The 17,597-nt window shown below is 37.9% G+C and overlaps 2 protein-coding genes across 2 annotated transcripts in view; both read right to left on the bottom strand.

Annotated features, from left to right (window-relative positions):
- Window positions 1–7,122: 7,122 nt before the first annotated feature.
- The window catches only part of LOC122401699 (adenylate cyclase type 6-like), a 77,856-nt gene continuing 67,381 nt past the window's right edge, over window positions 7,123–17,597 (bottom strand). The window contains exons 23-27 of the mRNA XM_043404006.1: window positions 8,382–8,658; window positions 7,925–8,062; window positions 7,758–7,841; window positions 7,532–7,688; window positions 7,123–7,351 (exon numbers count right to left, since the gene is read on the bottom strand). Coding sequence (XP_043259941.1) covers window positions 7,213–7,351; window positions 7,532–7,688; window positions 7,758–7,841; window positions 7,925–8,062; window positions 8,382–8,658 — 795 coding nt within the window. The 3' untranslated portion in view covers window positions 7,123–7,212. The remainder of the gene's footprint in view (window positions 7,352–7,531; window positions 7,689–7,757; window positions 7,842–7,924; window positions 8,063–8,381; window positions 8,659–17,597) is intronic.
- Window positions 8,907–11,288, bottom strand: LOC122401700. The gene is made up of 4 exons (XM_043404007.1): window positions 11,087–11,288; window positions 10,299–10,490; window positions 9,511–9,732; window positions 8,907–9,037 (listed from the first exon to the last, which is right to left on the bottom strand). Exons 2-4 carry the CDS (start codon window positions 10,308–10,310, stop codon window positions 8,939–8,941), a joined length of 333 nt encoding a protein of 110 aa, XP_043259942.1. The 5' UTR covers window positions 10,311–10,490; window positions 11,087–11,288; the 3' UTR covers window positions 8,907–8,938.

Below are 17,597 nucleotides of genomic sequence, written 5' to 3'. Positions count from 1 at the left end.
TGTGAAAACAATAATTCTATGACCTCAGCAGCAGTTTAATTATTATTGGTTGTGTCCGTTTTGTTTTGAAAGAATATTACCTTTGTCCTCCTATCAATTATCAAGATCTATTGTAACAATGATAATTGTGGAGTAGATCTTCTTCGCGGTTCCCCTTCTTACCATGTTTACCACTTTCATTCATCAATCAGACAAGATATTGGACTACCCCATTAGTGTCACAAATCGCCCCATTTGTTTCCCTCTAATTACTCGCTATTACCACTATATCGGGTCATGTTTGCAACAATTAATGAAACACGATTGTTGCTAATTTCCATATTTAACGATGCATCAAGGCCTACATTACTCATTATGCATGGTTAAATATTAAAATTGGATAAGTCGCTATAAGTCGATGCAAGAATGAAGATTTCCGGCCTTAAGGCAGATTACTATAAAAACGAAAACGAGTCATGAAGTAATTGATGCTGAAACTTTGACCGCGTTCTTTTTAAATCGAACATTACCAGAAACTATATATTAGACTGGCTTTAAACAATTCAATATCCTCGACTTCTCTCGCCTCGAAGTTTTGGATTCAATTCCCGACAGTCCAATCTGTGCTCAATCGAACCAAACAAACCACAACGCGAGGCCACAGGAGAATGAAAAAGACTCACGGAAATTGGTCGCAGCCTGCGTCGCCACGTTCCCTATGCAGATGGATGGCAAGTGTTCTTCGGGCTGTCGAGGTCGCTGCAAAGGGTCGCGCGGACCACCAACAAACGACACTTCCGGTCGCGTGAACCGCATGTGACTGCGCAGCAAGCGGACACAGCCAAACTGCAAAGAATCACGATTTTAAACGGGGAGGATCGACTTGGTCAAAATGTCGATCGAATCGCGTACGAGTAGCCTGCCATTCGCACGAACCGTTCTCGAAGCAGCAGGACACCGCTGGCAAGATGAAAGAGTGCGTTTCACGAGTTGTTTAGTCGCTTGTATGTGCATATGTGTACGTGCGCGTCGGTGTATGGTCGCCTCGTGCACGTGCACGACGAACGACGAAAGTGAACGCTACAACCTGGCCAAGGAATGGTGCCCAGCTGCGATCCTGATCGATCGTCGCACACAGTGGTGCTTTTAAAAAAGTATACACATAATGAAACATTTATTCACATATATTAACTGGACCTATGGATCATGATTTGCAAATTTTTTTTACGATTTGTTAATTTTGGAAACGAGCCACGCGGGTTCTGAAGTGTCAATACTGAAAATCGTCCGAAACTAAATTCGTCGTCTATAACGTATGGGAAATAAATTTTACCTAGTATGTACTTGAATTGTACCAAATTACATTTTATATCTACGATAGTTTTTAGAGTTATAATAGAACGTTTTGAATTTCCATTTACATTTTTAGTAACGATTGAGCGAGCTGAAGGTTTCGTTTTAGTCTCATTTTTAAGACCGATGTCTTGCCTTTATTCCTAAAAAAAATTAGCTGCTACTGCGAAAATTACAGCAATAAACGTTTGTTCTGGAATGCACGAATGTAACACTGATCCATATCAAATGACGCTTGTACCCTCCAGTTATTTGCAATTTTTAATTGTGTGGTTGTTTAAGACCACATTGCGAGTTCTGCGACGAAATAATCGGACAGGATGGTATCAAAACACTCCTTAACACTACCTAATTTAATGCATTTACAAAAAAACTAGTGAATTTAATACGCTTGGCTGATAAACTAAGGTGCTGGTGTTAGAACGCGTATGATCTGTAGTTTGTAGCAATCGTTATGGTCGACCGATCTTCTTTCGGTCTGCGTCCAGGATATTTTAAATGTGGTTAATAGTGCGCCCTTCCCACTTCCAATGAAAGTTTCAGCAAGTTTCAAAAAATGACTAGAGTTGACCTTGGGACAGAGTTGGTACGATTGGTTGGTACAGTCGACCGGTGGTGAGCGCCGCAACGGATCGTAGATCGTGACCACGATACACTTGACGGCGAACGACAAGAATAACGGACGATAAAATCGTAACAGTGGATCTGCTTCCGGTCACGAAGCTGGTGCAACAGTCGACTCGATTCCGCGCCGTTATGTAAAGAACCTGGACTGGTCTGTCGAAAATTGAACCGTCGAGAACTAAATTTAGGTTGAATTGGATTTGGGACGACAACGTCCTTCTTTAGGTGGCTCAATACTTTCGAATAATAAAATAGATATTTGCAGATTCTAACGAACAAAGTTACTTTCGATTTGTTGTCATACGAAAATGATACGAAGGCGTGTAAAAAATTAATTTGGCGAATAATGATTAATTACGAACGTTTTGTAAGACCGCGAAATGAATTCGGCGAAACCACGTGACTACGCAGGACCGTATTAGCAACAGGTTATACGTACCCTGAATATGTTGAAATTAAGATGTCATTTATATGTATAAATAACCACGAATTATTTTATAATTTGTCTATGTTGGTAATGCTATGCTCGAGATTCTTTTCTGCTAAAAGATCGATACACTTATTTCACTTTTTTGAGGTTGTTTATTTCACTGTTCTTCAGAATAAATTTTCGGCACCGTCAAGCACGAAAGTCGTGTTTACACGAGGTCACATAATTTTAATTTACTTAATCGACGTTAGTGTTAGGTTACTACAACATTTCGATACCTTTTGATACATCCCTGGTTACAGCGTGGTGTCAACATATTGAACCAATGAAATTTTGGTCACGAGTCAAGCTTTGTTAGATCCAACTTCACCTTGCTATGGAACGTCCTATGGTCGCGATCGTTGCACGCGTTCGCAGTCGGCAGAATAAGTTAGTTGTACGGTGGCATCTGTTGCGGGCTCTCGAAGATCTGGTGGTTAAAACAAGAATATTTGAAAATGCACTTTCACGCTGTGAACTGTATTTCTGTGATCGATTGTGTTTTCATTTCATCGAAAGAAAGGTTAGTGGCAATATCAGTTGCGTGGTAGAATCAAATGTATTGTTAGTCGAGATCAAAGTTTGACATGTTGCATATTTTATACTTGAAATATTATAAACAACGAAAAGAAATTAACGTCCGATTCGACACCGAAAAAGTAAAGAATGATCTAACTATCAACATTGTCGATCAACATTATATCAATCGATTATCCGTGTCATGAAAGTTTACTAAAAACAAGGTAAAGAATGAAAAGTTATTCAACTCTTACAGAACAATTATATCAATTATTATGACAATCTACAATAGGATATAGAATATTTAATAAGTTTAAAAAGTCATGTACGTACGAAGGTTATAGAATTAAAACTATATAAAAATGATAGGTTAGATTTAAACTAAAATGATTCTTCATTCCGATACGTCTTACGAAATACATTTCCGTATTAGGGAGAAAATAAAGTTAATTCATATTCGGGTATGATTACAAAATAAATAGAAGATATAACTATCGTTTATGAAAAGTATTTAGGCTATTTTTCGTCGCGCGAAATATTGCTAAGGGCAAGTTCTGTGCAAAACGACTACATCGATCTTACATAATTTGTCTTCGAGATGGCGTGCGTTGTCTTCGTTCCCCATTTGCATTGTTAAGTAGGTATCTAGGTAGACGGTCACGTGCCCTGGTGACGAACTGTTATTTCGCGCGATCCGGTGATTTATCGCGACTTAAATCAATGAACAAACAAGCGCAAAGGAAAAAATAAATTAGTTTCGTATCGTTTCGTCCATCTCTTAGTGCCTTAGATCGTATGGAACAATGGAACAACAGTGCAGTTGACTTTTTCCCGCATCCCTTCAAGATTCACATTCTCAGGATCGAACGTCGATGTACAAACAATGGCGGATCCGAGGCGTCTTGGCAAAGGACCACAATTCATGAAGTGACTGTTCCTCACAATTCGGCGCATGTTGCTTCAAAAATGGTAATTAAATACATTTTTATCTTTATTAAGTTGATTATTGAACGTGTACGTATTTAAGAAGCCATATTCATAGTATAATTTTACTTTTACTGTACATGCGGATCGAAATAGTTAACTTTCACGGATCGTGTTTAGAATTTGAAACGTTTCTTTGTTTATAAAACTGGGCTATTGATATAATGCCTATACATGTCTATATTGCAAACACATTATTTTTTAATGTTATGCAAAGAATGATTATTTTACTTTCGGCGGAAAATAACAGAACTCGAAAAAAAATAATCTTGGAGGACCCTTTTCGAATACTGTATTTTCACGCGAGATCAGTAATATGATGTAAAATATTTTAATATATTAATCGTACTAATTTAAATTTATTTTACTCGATGCCTATGTTTGTATTGCATTCCTGGTTCTCAAATCGCCTGATCGAAACGTAGTATTCAATATAAGTTATAATCGTACATTTTCTTTCTTTTTTTTCTTTTTCTACATATTTTTACAGAATATCATTCTTCGTTGCTAACATTTATTATGTCTTCCTAGATTTAAGTGTCTCGAGAAATCAGAAATTATAACTGTGTTTCTATGCTTGTTAACGATTATTTTACTGACTTACGAGTTCCGCCCGTACTGAATTTTTTTCTCCAAAATGCGCAAGATTTCGGGGGTATGTCCATTCACCAAAAATGATTGTAATTGACGCCTGCAATCGAAAATAATTTTTCCAGAATGATTTGATAGCTTTTTTTTTCGTCGAAAAATTTAGGTACCTAATTAGATTTCGGTAAGGAATTTTTTACTCGAAAGTGCGTAGGATTTCGAGGATATGTGTAATGATAAAAAATGATTGTAATTAACCCTCGCAACCGAAAATAATTTTTCCAAAACGATTTAAAATTTTTTTTCCGTCGAAAAATTTCACACCTTCTCGAATTTTTTTCTAGAAAGTGGGTAGGATTTCGGGGGTATGTCTATTCACCAAAAATAATTGTAATTGACCCCCACAACCGAAAATAATTTTTCCAGAACGATTTCAAATTTTTGAATTTAATTGTTAATAACTTTTTAACGAAGCCTCCATCAACAAATTGGTATTCTTGATTTTCGCTTTGTTGTAGCCTCTAGAATCCCCCATTAAAATTTTTTCCGAGGAATGTTCAATGATTCATCTTGATATTAAAGTTTGTGATATAGTTAATCGAAATATGATGAATAAAGGTTTGCCACTATCTCGTGAACTTCAAACGGCACGTTTTGGTTATCCGAACCAAAAACTGATATCAACGTTAGTAATTTCTCTCAGAAAATGACTTGACGCGAAGAACCTTGTTATAGTGAAGCTGCGGGAGCAACTTTATTTACAAACGATGTTCGCTCGTTTCGATGTTTTTAGCGATTACGAAATACTTATTTGTCGCTTGCATAAAGAAAATTAACGCGAAACTAGTTTTTCCTTCCGTGTGTCTCTAAATTCAACATGGAATTCATTAGACATTGCGTCATAGAAATGTCGTAACGTGAAAGCCACCTTATTTGTCACTATTCGTCTGTGCGACTCTCGCGACTGCGGGCATAAAGGGTTTCTGGTTCGAATAAATTAATTGTTTCGCAATAGTTCGATACAATTTCGACGTATCGTCTATTATCGCGTGGATACTGCATCTGCATTTCCAATCAGAGTAGGGGTGAATTTTATTTCGGAACAACGAATACAAATTTACGTATCCTTCTGGTCAATTTAATATTCGCGTGGTAAAAAAACTGCTACAAAGTTAGAACGACTATAAATACGAATGTTTACTGCAATTGAAATTAGTTTACAGAACGAAGATTCGGAGAATCTTACGCTTTGGCGAAGAGGAAATATCGTCGAATTCATGAATCGGTGATTAAGCCGCTTTGCATTCTCTCCGCGTGATTTTTTCAGAGAAGTTTGCTTTAATAACACTTTGTCACCTAAGTACGTGACATCGAATCACCTAACTCCGGTAGTGCATTAGCACTCGGGATTAAAGCGTCATGATTTCTTTAATTTAATTTTGCCGGCGAGTAACCGTGAATCCAACTTGTATGTAATCCCATAAGTGCTCTATGGGCTTTGCATCTGGAGATTGGATTAGTCGTTCCAGTACACTGATTTTCACCCTGAATAATTATTCCCTTCGTCTTGACCGAATATTTCGGACTATTATCGAGCCGAAATAATCGTCCTGCGAGAAACATCTAACAAATTATTTTAGATTCATTATTGCGTTAAATCGTTTTTCAAATTTTTGCCTTTTTTCACCGATTTTCGTTCATTTTAAATATATTTAAATTATTTGTTCGGTTTGATGTTAATGTTAGTAGGCGTCAATTTTTTTTTTTTCTTTAAATGGTACCGATTGCAAAACCAATTTTTTTATAATGGTTTTTAAAATGTTTAAAAAGATTGCTTGTTCCAGGTTTCTTGTCAAGAAAAATCATAATTTGGCCCAGAGTTTAAGCGGTTGACGAAGCGTAGATCGCGTCAGGGCAGAGCCACTCTGTCGAAAATATCGAACCGTAAACAACAATTCGCGATCGATCCTTGACACGCTTGCCCCTCAGCACGCGCTGAATAGCAATCAGTTCGTCGAAAGTTAAACACGTGGTCGTGGTGATTTCGTATACGTATCGCGGTCGATTATCGCGAAAGAAATTTAAGAAAAACATTACGTCTCATTGACGCGCGAAAATCGATCATCGATTACGCCGTGAATCACTCCACCGTTTAATGAAATGTGCATTCGTAAGTGTCCAATTGCAGTGGATCTGTCTGATTCATGTACCTAGACGCTGATAAATCTAGATCTCCTCGGTAAATCTACGTAGAAGGAAACGGATGTAACCTTCAACGTTTCCACTCGTTATGCTAAACGTCACAGATATATTAAGCCGTGTAGTGGTATTATTATTGAACCGATTACTGGTTTTCTTCCTATGCCTGTTAATATCGTGCGAAAAGAATTCATCATTAAAGAGTCACAGGGAAGTTATTACAGCGAAGTCGAGGAATAGGTTTCGTAGCATGTATATATTTCATTAAAAACCTAAATACCTAGGCACTGAGGTACAAAAAATCGTTAACAGTACTTGAAAAAAATGGCGGACGCAGGGAGGACGAACTGCAGGCAACGAACTATAACAAACAGAGTATGAAAATCTTCCTTTTGTTAGCAGTCCCCCTCCCCTTCGCCACCTTCGAGCATTTCTATCAAACAGTAATTTCACCCTGAAATTTGTAATTAAACTATACGCGTCGTGATTTTCCAACGCTATTGTTTATCGTGCTTAGTGGCTGTGCTATATTTTAAAGAAGACAAGGACGAGGACGAGGACAAGCTCCCAGTATTACCGCCAGTGTAGTCCTCGTGCTCCAAATACTGCTCATTTCTCACAGAATAGTGAATTATCCTGGAACAAAAAACGAAACCACCATTCCAACGAATGTTTCTATCGGTTTTGAAGTATTTAACGCGTTAAACGTCGAGCTGATGTTCGTTTAATATGGTTACGATCCATTAAAATGGTCCCCAAGGGCTAGCAAGCCATTTAACGCGTCAAAAGTTAGATTTCATCGTGGCTTTCACTCACAGAACGAAAAAGAACACTAAGATTTGAGTGGCGAACGTCAGCCAGTAGATCGAGCTGGGCATCGAGTTTATGGTCGCGTTGTAAAGCTGTGAATACAGTATACCGCTGAATAACGGCACGGCGTTGTCGCAAACAGACAACATTGCGAATACTTTTCCTGCAAATAAAGGCCCATTAAAATGATTGCGAATAATTCGAAACGAAATACGTTTTGCAATCTGCTCACCGCGTTCTTCCACGGAAACGAGTTTAGAGGTCATCGATCTCAGAACTGGCGCGACCACTGGACCCAACGCAGCAACAGCAGCGCCTGAAAGCGTCAACAATTTATTAAAATTGGAATTTATTCTCTGTAAACTTTATCACGAATAGTCCAAGCATAAATTTAATTACCAACGTAAAACAATTCTGGTATTTTCGTCATCGCGAATATTACTCTTCCGGCGGCGTGTGCAATCGCTCCGATCATCACGATTATGGTGTCCTTCATTCCCATCCATTTGCTCATCACTGGAACTCCGATTAGCATCGCTGAAAATGAAAGGATCTCGTGATTATCGGTGGAAATTGGCTGTGGCTTAGAGAGCCACGATCTGTGCGAGTGAAAGTAATAGAACAGAGATTTCTCTTTTTGCTCGGGATGCTTGGAAAATGGCGAACATTTGCCTAATCGGCGGTCGTGTCGAGTCGAGTTACAGTTTCATATAATGTGGCGCTTTACGATCCACTTCCGTCAGATGAGTTTCATATCCAAATTCCGTATAAAATACGCAGAGCGTCGAACTCTGACGAAATAACGACCGGAGAGAGCGTAGAATCGGTTTCTAAGTCGATTTTCAGCGCGACTGACCTATCACGAAGGTGGTCGATTGGAATGTTCGGAAATTGCTGAACTTGGTAACGTCCCATTTGAATTCCAGCTGGGTGTAGAGATAACTCATGGGCTTTTCGTCCCTTTGGAACGTATAGAGCATCATGATCAGCAAGAATAGCCACAGATGAAGCTTTCCATTATTCAGCCTTTTTTTCGTCAGCGTTTTCATAGTCTCGACCACGTGTTCCTTATCGAAGAAGTCCGTTAAAAAATTGCTGCCCGAAAGCGGGAGTTGTTGTGGCAATGTCTGCCACTTCAGTCTTATCAGCGAGTACAGAATGGCTAGAACCAGCAGGCTTGTGTTTATGATAAACATAATCGTGTACGATGATTTGGCCACGCTAGTGAAAAGGTATGATCCAAGAGCCACGCCTGGAACGGGAAATTAACGATTAATATTGACCGCGATGGAATTCTTCCTGTATGCAAAATAGAAAATATTGAATTCTAAACAATTATGTCTAAAGACACATCGAAAACTTATGTACCGGTCGGCATGGTGCTAAGGTACACGACGTCCAAAATGGTGATCCTCAAGGTTCTCTGCTGAACCGAGGACACGTCCGATATGTACGAGAAACAGCTGCCAAAAATGGCGACGTCGCCCCCCAACATTCCCATTGGAAGACTCGCTGTGTACACGATGGTGTTCAGATTCCACGTGTCCATCATGGAATTGATCACGATCATGAAAGAATAAATAAATTTGCCGATCAGTCCCAGGACGAGCAGCATCTTTCGTCCACGCCGATCGCTCCAGTTCCCAAAAAACAGAGCTAGTATTATAGGCACCACGTGGCCAGCTATATTGTTCCATTGATGAAAACTTGATACGGTCGTCTAAAATTTTCATGGACAAAGTAATCTTATATTTTTTTTTTCCACATTTTTATTCGTCGAGCTTATGATAACGCGCTACGAAAAATAAGCGTATTTATTTTCATAGTATTCTTCTTTTAATTTTAGTCGATCGTTTACGAAACACCCGAAGAATTGAAATATTTTTTCATTTTTATACGTACCCTCTGCGATATTAATTTTCGTGCATTCATTTCTCGTCGAAGTATATTACGGATTTCAAATTATAGTTAGGGTTGAAACATACCTGGACTTCGGCCTTTATGGTGTTATTGTCGTTCAGTTTCGCGCAAATCTCCTCGGAGTATCCGTGATCGACGCGGCAGGATTTGTAAACGAAAAGTGCTTGCTCGACAACCGAGGTCACCATGTACGCCATCATGTAAAGCCACATTGTGGGCTCCACGGATATATCTTCTATCCATCCGAAGTATTTCCTCCATACTTTGTGCTTAACCCTGCTTTCCGGCTTCGACATAAAAATTGTAGAAATTTATTTAATCCAGACAAAAATCTAAACTTCTTGTCTTTAATATTAATAAATTATTCGAAAGATCTGTTTCAATTTGCTGTCTAAAATGGTAAAAATTACATTGTCAAGTAAATTTGATACGTGAATTTTTTATTAAACGTAAATATCAAGTTTCACGAAATGCTTTCAAGTTCGTTTTTTTTTCAACGTGTTGTTCGATTTATAACGTTTGATGAGGCGAGAGTCGCGTGTAAATATTTACTGGTATATACGTATGTTGAAACTCTTGAATACTTGGAACTACCTTGCACTCGGTTCACCTTTCTTATCTAGTGATTATGAAAGCACTTGGCGGAAATGATAGAAAACGTAATTATCGTCTACTACATTCTTGTAAAATTCGCTTTAAGAAAATGGTATTTTTAGTCACGTAAAAATGATTAAATTTCGACTCGATTACTGTGAATTTTGGAACAGTTATCGCCCGATTGCGATCGATATTTTACTTGACGTCGATAAAAATTGCGTGTACCGGATGTGTTTAATGGTGAAAAATATTTTACCTCGTTTTCCATGGTCCCTATTTATTTTGCACAGATAAAAATGAAGCGGGGGAATTTTATGCGATTTTTCTGTTTAAATTTCACGAGATCATCGTTATTGCATTACTGACGGATGGTTTTCACTACGTCGGTGCAATAGTTGCTTGTTCCGCGGAAAAATTGCAATAAGAATACTAAACGATCTTTCCCGTCCTGCAACAACGAGTGTTATTCATATTTCGTCAATCGCGATTCCCACACTTTTACGAGAAAACATATTACAAATATTTACAAAACAAAATAAATATTCTCGTTACTCGTTAAGAGCCTATCGGAACTTGTTTTTCTATTTAAATACTTGGGATCATAAAATGTAACGGTGAACGAACGTTATCTAATGATAAAGACTATCACCAAACAAAACGACATATTTAAAGGCTTGAATGTTAAAAATAATTATGTAAGTTTTAAAAATTTTAAGGAACTTCGAATCATTCTGATGCAATCTCACAAACGATCGATCGCGGTAACACACAACTACTGTTACCTATTTTCGAAAACACTTCCACCCTCGATTATTTATTTTATCCGACGAGCACAAGTGCAAATGGAACGATTAACTTAGAAATAATCGACGCGTTTCCTCGTTTCACAGACTGCAAGAATGTTTGTGCGAAAGATTAATGGAAATAGGTTACATGTTTTTTTTTACTTCACCGATAGCGAAAGAAAATAGTCTCGGATTTTTCTCAGGTCACTGCTACTAACAGCCAGTTTAATGCCGCTGTACAGTGTCTATGATGTCCCACCTTTCATGTGTTATTATCCATTGTCAGATGAGATTGACCGGATGCACGAAAGTAGTGTCATCGACGTAAGACGAGCGGTTCATTGACCTTGTTGTCGAAGCGTAGATTTTAAGACGGATCAAAAATCGGCGCGTAATAATCTGCACACCAATGTTGTCCAGTCCACATTATCTGTAGACATACTGCAGTTTCGAGCACGTGTTCCCACATTGTCCCATGAACGTTCTGTGAGCGACGATACCGCTGCCATTTGCAGCGCCGTAGACGGACCGACCTGGAAACGAAATTAGGCTGAACGTAGGAGCAAGTGTATGGAGGGAAATTCAATTCTATTAGGAATTTTGTACTACAACTTAAGGCAATATTTTAAACATACAATGAAATTTGAGGAAAAACAGTAAGCTTCTTCTCGCTGGACCCTCCCCTTCCTTTGGCAAAGTTGTATCGTTGCTACAAAACTTCTCTGATTTTTTGATTAAAATGTAGTTCAACGTTTTTCATTAAAACGTTGACGTTTACAAATTGTTTGTCCACTGATAAGCCTGGAGATTGTTGTATTTTATTTCGTATAAGGTTCTGTGTTATTATATGGTAACAAAAATGTCTATTTCTTTCAAATTTCTATAAATGTTGATGTTGATGTATTTAAAATTTCGGAAATCCCCTGAACTGGCAAATTTTGTTTGTTTCCTATTAAATTACAAATTCTATCCTCGTCCGTTTCAAAATATCGAACGAACTTATGTTTCTATGCTTCCTGTGCTTTTATGCAATATTATTATTAAAGACAGCGTCTACGTTATATAGAGACCAAAATAAGACGAAAATCAACAACATCAATTTCTTGATTGAGGCTTCGTTAAAAAGTTATTAAAAAATTTAAGTAAAAAATTTCATATCATTCACGGAAAAATTATTTTCGTTTGCGAGGGTCAATTACAATCATTTTTGGTTAATAGACATACCCCCGAAATCCTACGCACTTTCGAGAAAAAAATTGATTGGGTGGTGAAATATTTCGGCGAAATAAAAAAATTTCAAATCGTTCTAAAAAAATTATTTTTGGCTACTGGGCTCAATTACAATCATTCTTGGTGAATACACACACCCCAAAAATCCTAACCATTTTCGAGAAAAAAATTCCTAATCGAAAATGTAATTTATGGCCAGAAATGTTGCTCGAAAATTTCATGCGAATCTTTAAAATGTCATAACTCCTGAACAGATTGGAGGATTTTAATGTTTCAAACGGCAAACAACGCGTATTTAGGCGAAGAATATGCAGGAATTTTAAGAATATTCGAAAAGTTGTTCTTTAACCCCGTAAAGTGTGAAAAACCAAATAAAAATGGCCTAATTTTCAAACGTCCATAATTTCTACAATAGTGAATGTTTCTCAATGAAATTTAATATGGAAGTAGAGCTCATGGGTACCTACGAAAAAGTACTAGACAAAATTTTCGTAGGACGTCAAACAAATTTATTAAAAATGAAAAACGAATTTTTGGGAAAAATCAACAGATAGTTACCTAAATTTTTCGGCGAAGAAAAATTTTTTCAAATCGTTCTGGAAAAATTATTTTTGTTTGCAGGGGTCAATTACAATCATTCTTGGTGAATACACATACCTCCGACATCCTTCGCGTTTTCGAGAAAAAAATTCAGGAATGTGGACAAAATTTAAAAATTTCAAATCGTTCTGGGAAAATTATTTTCGATTGAAGGGATCAATTACAACCATTTTTGGTGAATAGACATACCCCCCAAATCCTACGTACTTTCGTGAAAAAAATTCGAGCAACGACAATTACAACCCGTCTTTTATAGCCAACAACCCAGATCACGACGAGCTCCTAAAAGAAACCTTACTTCGCACCGACGATAACAATATGAACCCTACACTAAATGCTCCAATATCATGAAACGAAATAACCAGTATCCTCTCAACAACAAAAAACTCTGCACCAGGACCTGACAATATCCAAAATAAACTATTAAAGTCCCTCCCGAAACTCGGAATAGACCACCTACTCAAGATCTATAACTGTATCTGGACTTATAAAGTCTTCCCTTCTAACTGGAGAAAAGCCATAGTGGTACCTATTCTCAAGCCAAACAAAAATAAACATAAACCAGAAAGCTACCGACCAATTGCTCTCACAAATACTATGTGCAAACTATTAGAAAAAATTATTAATAAAAGACTCCGGTCGCATCTAGAAGCTAACAGCATTCTAACGCCAACCCAGTATGGTTTTCGGCAGTATCGTTCCACAATAGACGTCTTAACCAAATCTCGTTGCTATATGTCTTGACATTGAAAAAGCATACGACATGATCTGGAAGCCCAAAATAATTAAAACCCTCTCCAAGATAAATGTCAACGGGCATATGCTAGCCTTCATAGCGAATTTTCTGATAGACAGGTCAATCCAAGTCAGAACAAATGGATCAACATCAAATCCCATAAAAATACAGAACGGAGTTCCCCAAGGATCGGTCATAAGCGTCACCCTCTTTCTAATTGGGATCAACGACATTATAAAAAACCTAAAAGCTCCAATAAAATCCTACCTATACGCCGATGACCTCACAATAATCTGCCACGGTAAAAACCTAAATACAATATATAATCTCCTGCAAACATCCTTAAACCATCTTCAGGAATGGTCCAACAAATCGGGTCTCAATTTCTCTCCCCAAAAAACACAATGCATCCTCTTCACCAGGAAAACAAAAAACCAGACTGAACTAAAACTAACTATGGGAGAAACTGAACTAAAATTTGTGGATCACATTAAACTTCTAGGACTCATCCTGGACAAGAAACTGACGTGGGTCCCACACATGCGATACTTAAGAGACTCCTGCACAAAAAGACTAAATATAATTAAAGTACTTGCCAATAATAGCTGGGGGGCTGACCAGGAAATATTGTTGCAAACATACCGAGCGTTGATACGAGCAAAAATTGACTACGGTTCAACTGTCTTCAACTCAGCAAAGAAACGCACTTTAAAAATAATCGATCCAATTCACCATACGGCACTGAGAATTTCTACAGGCGTATACCACACCTGCCCAATAGCAAGCATTCAGCTCGAGGCTAATGAAATGGCCCTCGAACAAAGAAGGAAATATTTAACACTGAAATACGCCTCAAAAATTTCCGCCACTCCGAACAACCCGACCTTCAACCGTACCTTCTCTGAAAGATTCAATGAATTATACTCCAAAAAACCAAAGTTCCCACTACCGCTCCGTATCAGACTCAACAAAATCTTGAAACCTCCCATCGAATGGGCTCCTACCATTGAACGCAAACAAAGTAAAATAGCTCCTTGGACTATTAAGACACCACCCATTAACTTGAGCCTAGCGGACCTGCCAAAAAATCAAATAGACCGAACAACACATAAAGCCAAATTCCTAAATCTAAAAAACAACTTCTCCCACTGTAACCAAATCTACACCGACGCTTCCAAATCTGATTCAGGAGCAGGATTCAGCATCGTCACCGAAAATATGACTATAAAACAAAGTCTTCCCAAATTGGTTTCAATCTTTACCGCTGAGGCATATGCAATACTTGAAACCCTGAAACATGCCAGCATCAACAACCTTAAAAACGTTGCCATTTTTTCGGACTCGATGAGCGTGATGAAAGCCCTAGAAACCTCAAACAGTAACAATAGCCATGAGATCATAACAAAAATACAAGAAGCATACACAGAATTAGACAAAAATTACAACACCGATATAAATATTATTTGGATTCCCTCACATCAAGGCATACCGGGAAACGAGGAAGCAGACGCGGCAGCAAAAGAAGCAACAACCCTATCACCAACCGAAACTACCGTTCCAATACCGTATCAAGACCTCATAAACCATATGAAAAAAACTACAAAAGAAGAATGGAACAGAATGTGGACCACAACAAAAAGAACAAAAATACATGATATAATACAAAACTTCTACCAACCAATTCCTACCTGCAATTTAAATAGGAAAGAAAAATCCATATTGTCTCGACTAAGATCAGGTCACACAAAGATAACACACGAACACCTAATAAGAAAAACCGATCAACCGTACTGCAGCCACTGCCCCACTGAAACCCTCACAGTAGACCACATTCTATACCAGTGCAGAAGAACCGAACCCCAAAGACAGAAATATGGGATAAAACCGGACACAGCCCTTACAGCTCAGGCCCACATAAGTGACACTTTAAAATTTCTCAAAGAAACAAATATGTATAATCAAATATAGCGCGCAAGCACGCATCCGCCGCCAATGACCTCGCAGTCGACGCGGCGTTAAAAACACAAAGAAGAAGAAGAAGAAGAAGAAGAAGAATATACTATTAATCTTGTTAACGTGTCTAATCTATTTTTGTGTCGCATCACAACCGAATAAATACGTGTCGTATATGATCTAATATAAATTTATTAGGGCAATTGAACACGATCGTGCCCTCTGCTATAAGTGTAACATTCAATTGATGATCGTTCGTTCTAGACTATCAGTAGAGCTGATATTTTTGTTTCATGAAACGTAAGCGTATCTGCAAGTCTTGAAAATTTACATTGCAAAGTGTTAAATGAAGATTAGAAAGTCTTGACAATAATGATATCCTCAACGATTGATTAAATTGAATAAATAACGAGCTGCTTCGAATTTTGAAATCTTTCCTTTTAGCAAGAGGGGGCAAGAGGCTGGAGTGGGACTTTCTGACAATCAGTTAGGATGAAAACCTCGATGGAGCTGATGTTCTCCTATATCTGGGTTACTGCTTCCGCGGTAGTCTAGTGCAGAGAATTTCGGCGAAGTTGATGGGGCCCACTCTGGTAAAATCCACTCACCTCACCTCCACGTGGGGCCCCTGGGACCCTGAACCGACTCGATCGGGTCAGGGTGCGAAAGAGTGAGTGGTAGAAGCAATTCCGACACGCAAAGCGAAGACAGCAACAGTGATGACGATGTCTGCCAGATAAGAAGATCATCGACGCCTCATCGATTGTAATATACCGGTAATTCTTATGATTTTAGCCATTACATGCCCACAGAATTTCATAGTTACAGCGAAGCATGGCCAGACACTGACAGTTTCCCTAATCTACTAGATTTTATCATTGAACCTAAAACCTTTCCTATTTAATGGTTCGGGAGAAACCAAATCAACCGAAATTCTTTTGGAAGATATCTTCGCGTTTTTTATTCGAAGTGTACGTGTTATAAGTTTTATTGCAGTGTGCTGTTTTATAAAATGTGTAAGTGTACTAGTGAATATATTACTGACTTAGAAATTGAAGATAGTGATAGTGATCGTGGTGTCTGTTTGAGAAGAAAACCATCAAGATTTTATCAGTTGGATAACATTGATTCTAACGATTCTAGTCATTATGATGTAGCTGTAGAATTTTATAGTTATAGTAAAGCATGTTAGGATACTGACAATGTTCCTAAATTTTTCTTACCTAATGGTCTGGAAGAAATCAGATCGAATGTTTACGAAACTTTTTCCGGGAGCATCAGTTTCTCAAGACTCGAGCTCTTGATTCGAAGTGTAAGGAAAACAGAATGGAATCGAGGGAAAGTCACTCTCGGCGCGTTCTTTCAATAAAAATTTATTTCATGTTTTATTCCTGACAAATCACACATCGCGCGAATATATCTATAATACACATGCCTGTGATTAGTACAGATTCCAAGGTTTCTTTAGGCCATTGAAGTTACTCGGAACAGAATGGAAAAATTATTCCCAGATCGTTGGCAAAACCCTCGTCTCCACGAATTGACTGTAGAATTAATATAACATTTGTTCACCATTACAGTCGAGTATCGTAGAAACGTTCGAAAAAGCATACTCTCTGCCGTTGGTAAATTGTTAAACGATCGTTTGCGCTTCGTCGACGAATTTCCACGATACAGACTATAATGGCTGGAATATGTTTAAACGATTATCGCTAGAAAGCTAACACGTCTTTATGCTTCAACACGGACTGTACAGTTTTCACAATAAGTTTGATATGACACATTTTTTATGTTTTTGTATCTCGGGGCGATCGAAATTTTTCCTTCGAAATATTGCGGATGCTTCGACGTCGCTTGCAGGAACGAACGTTTGCGTTTTAAAAAATTATTGCATTGAAATGGACAAGTATTGTGCGTTGCTTATATTTTCTTGAGAGAGTTGTAGTTCGCTACAAATGGTAATTGTCGATTTTATAATTTATCGTGAATACTTAACTTTTTATATTTAACTGATTATTACATAACTGTTCGATCGAAGCACCGGCAATATTTTCATTCGAAGAATCCCCAATTTCCCAAGCAGTGGCTCGTTATCTCTTGATTCACGTCGATTAAACATCTATAGCTGGGCCTGCCAGCAACATCAAAATACTTTTTCGTCACGAGAACATTTAATTAATTTGCTCTATTAGCCAAGATTGAGTTTCAATTGACTGATGACTAATTGAACTCTTCGGAAAATTACATTCAT

This window comes from Colletes gigas, unplaced genomic scaffold (genome assembly GCF_013123115.1).
Source record: "Colletes gigas isolate AHSC1104 unplaced genomic scaffold, ASM1312311v1 Colletes_gigas_Sc00027, whole genome shotgun sequence".
Taxonomy (NCBI): domain Eukaryota; kingdom Metazoa; phylum Arthropoda; class Insecta; order Hymenoptera; family Colletidae; genus Colletes; species Colletes gigas.
Note: the sequence above shows the minus strand (reverse complement) of the source record. Positions and strands in the feature narration are given on the sequence as shown.

Bases quoted from the DNA above. Each gene is read 5' to 3' on its own strand.
- LOC122401700 (XM_043404007.1), bottom strand. The intron at 9,038-9,510 runs GTATGTTTCAAC...TCGTGTACACAG, and splicing joins CCATAAAGGCCGAAGTCCAG to CGAGTCTTCCAATGGGAATG.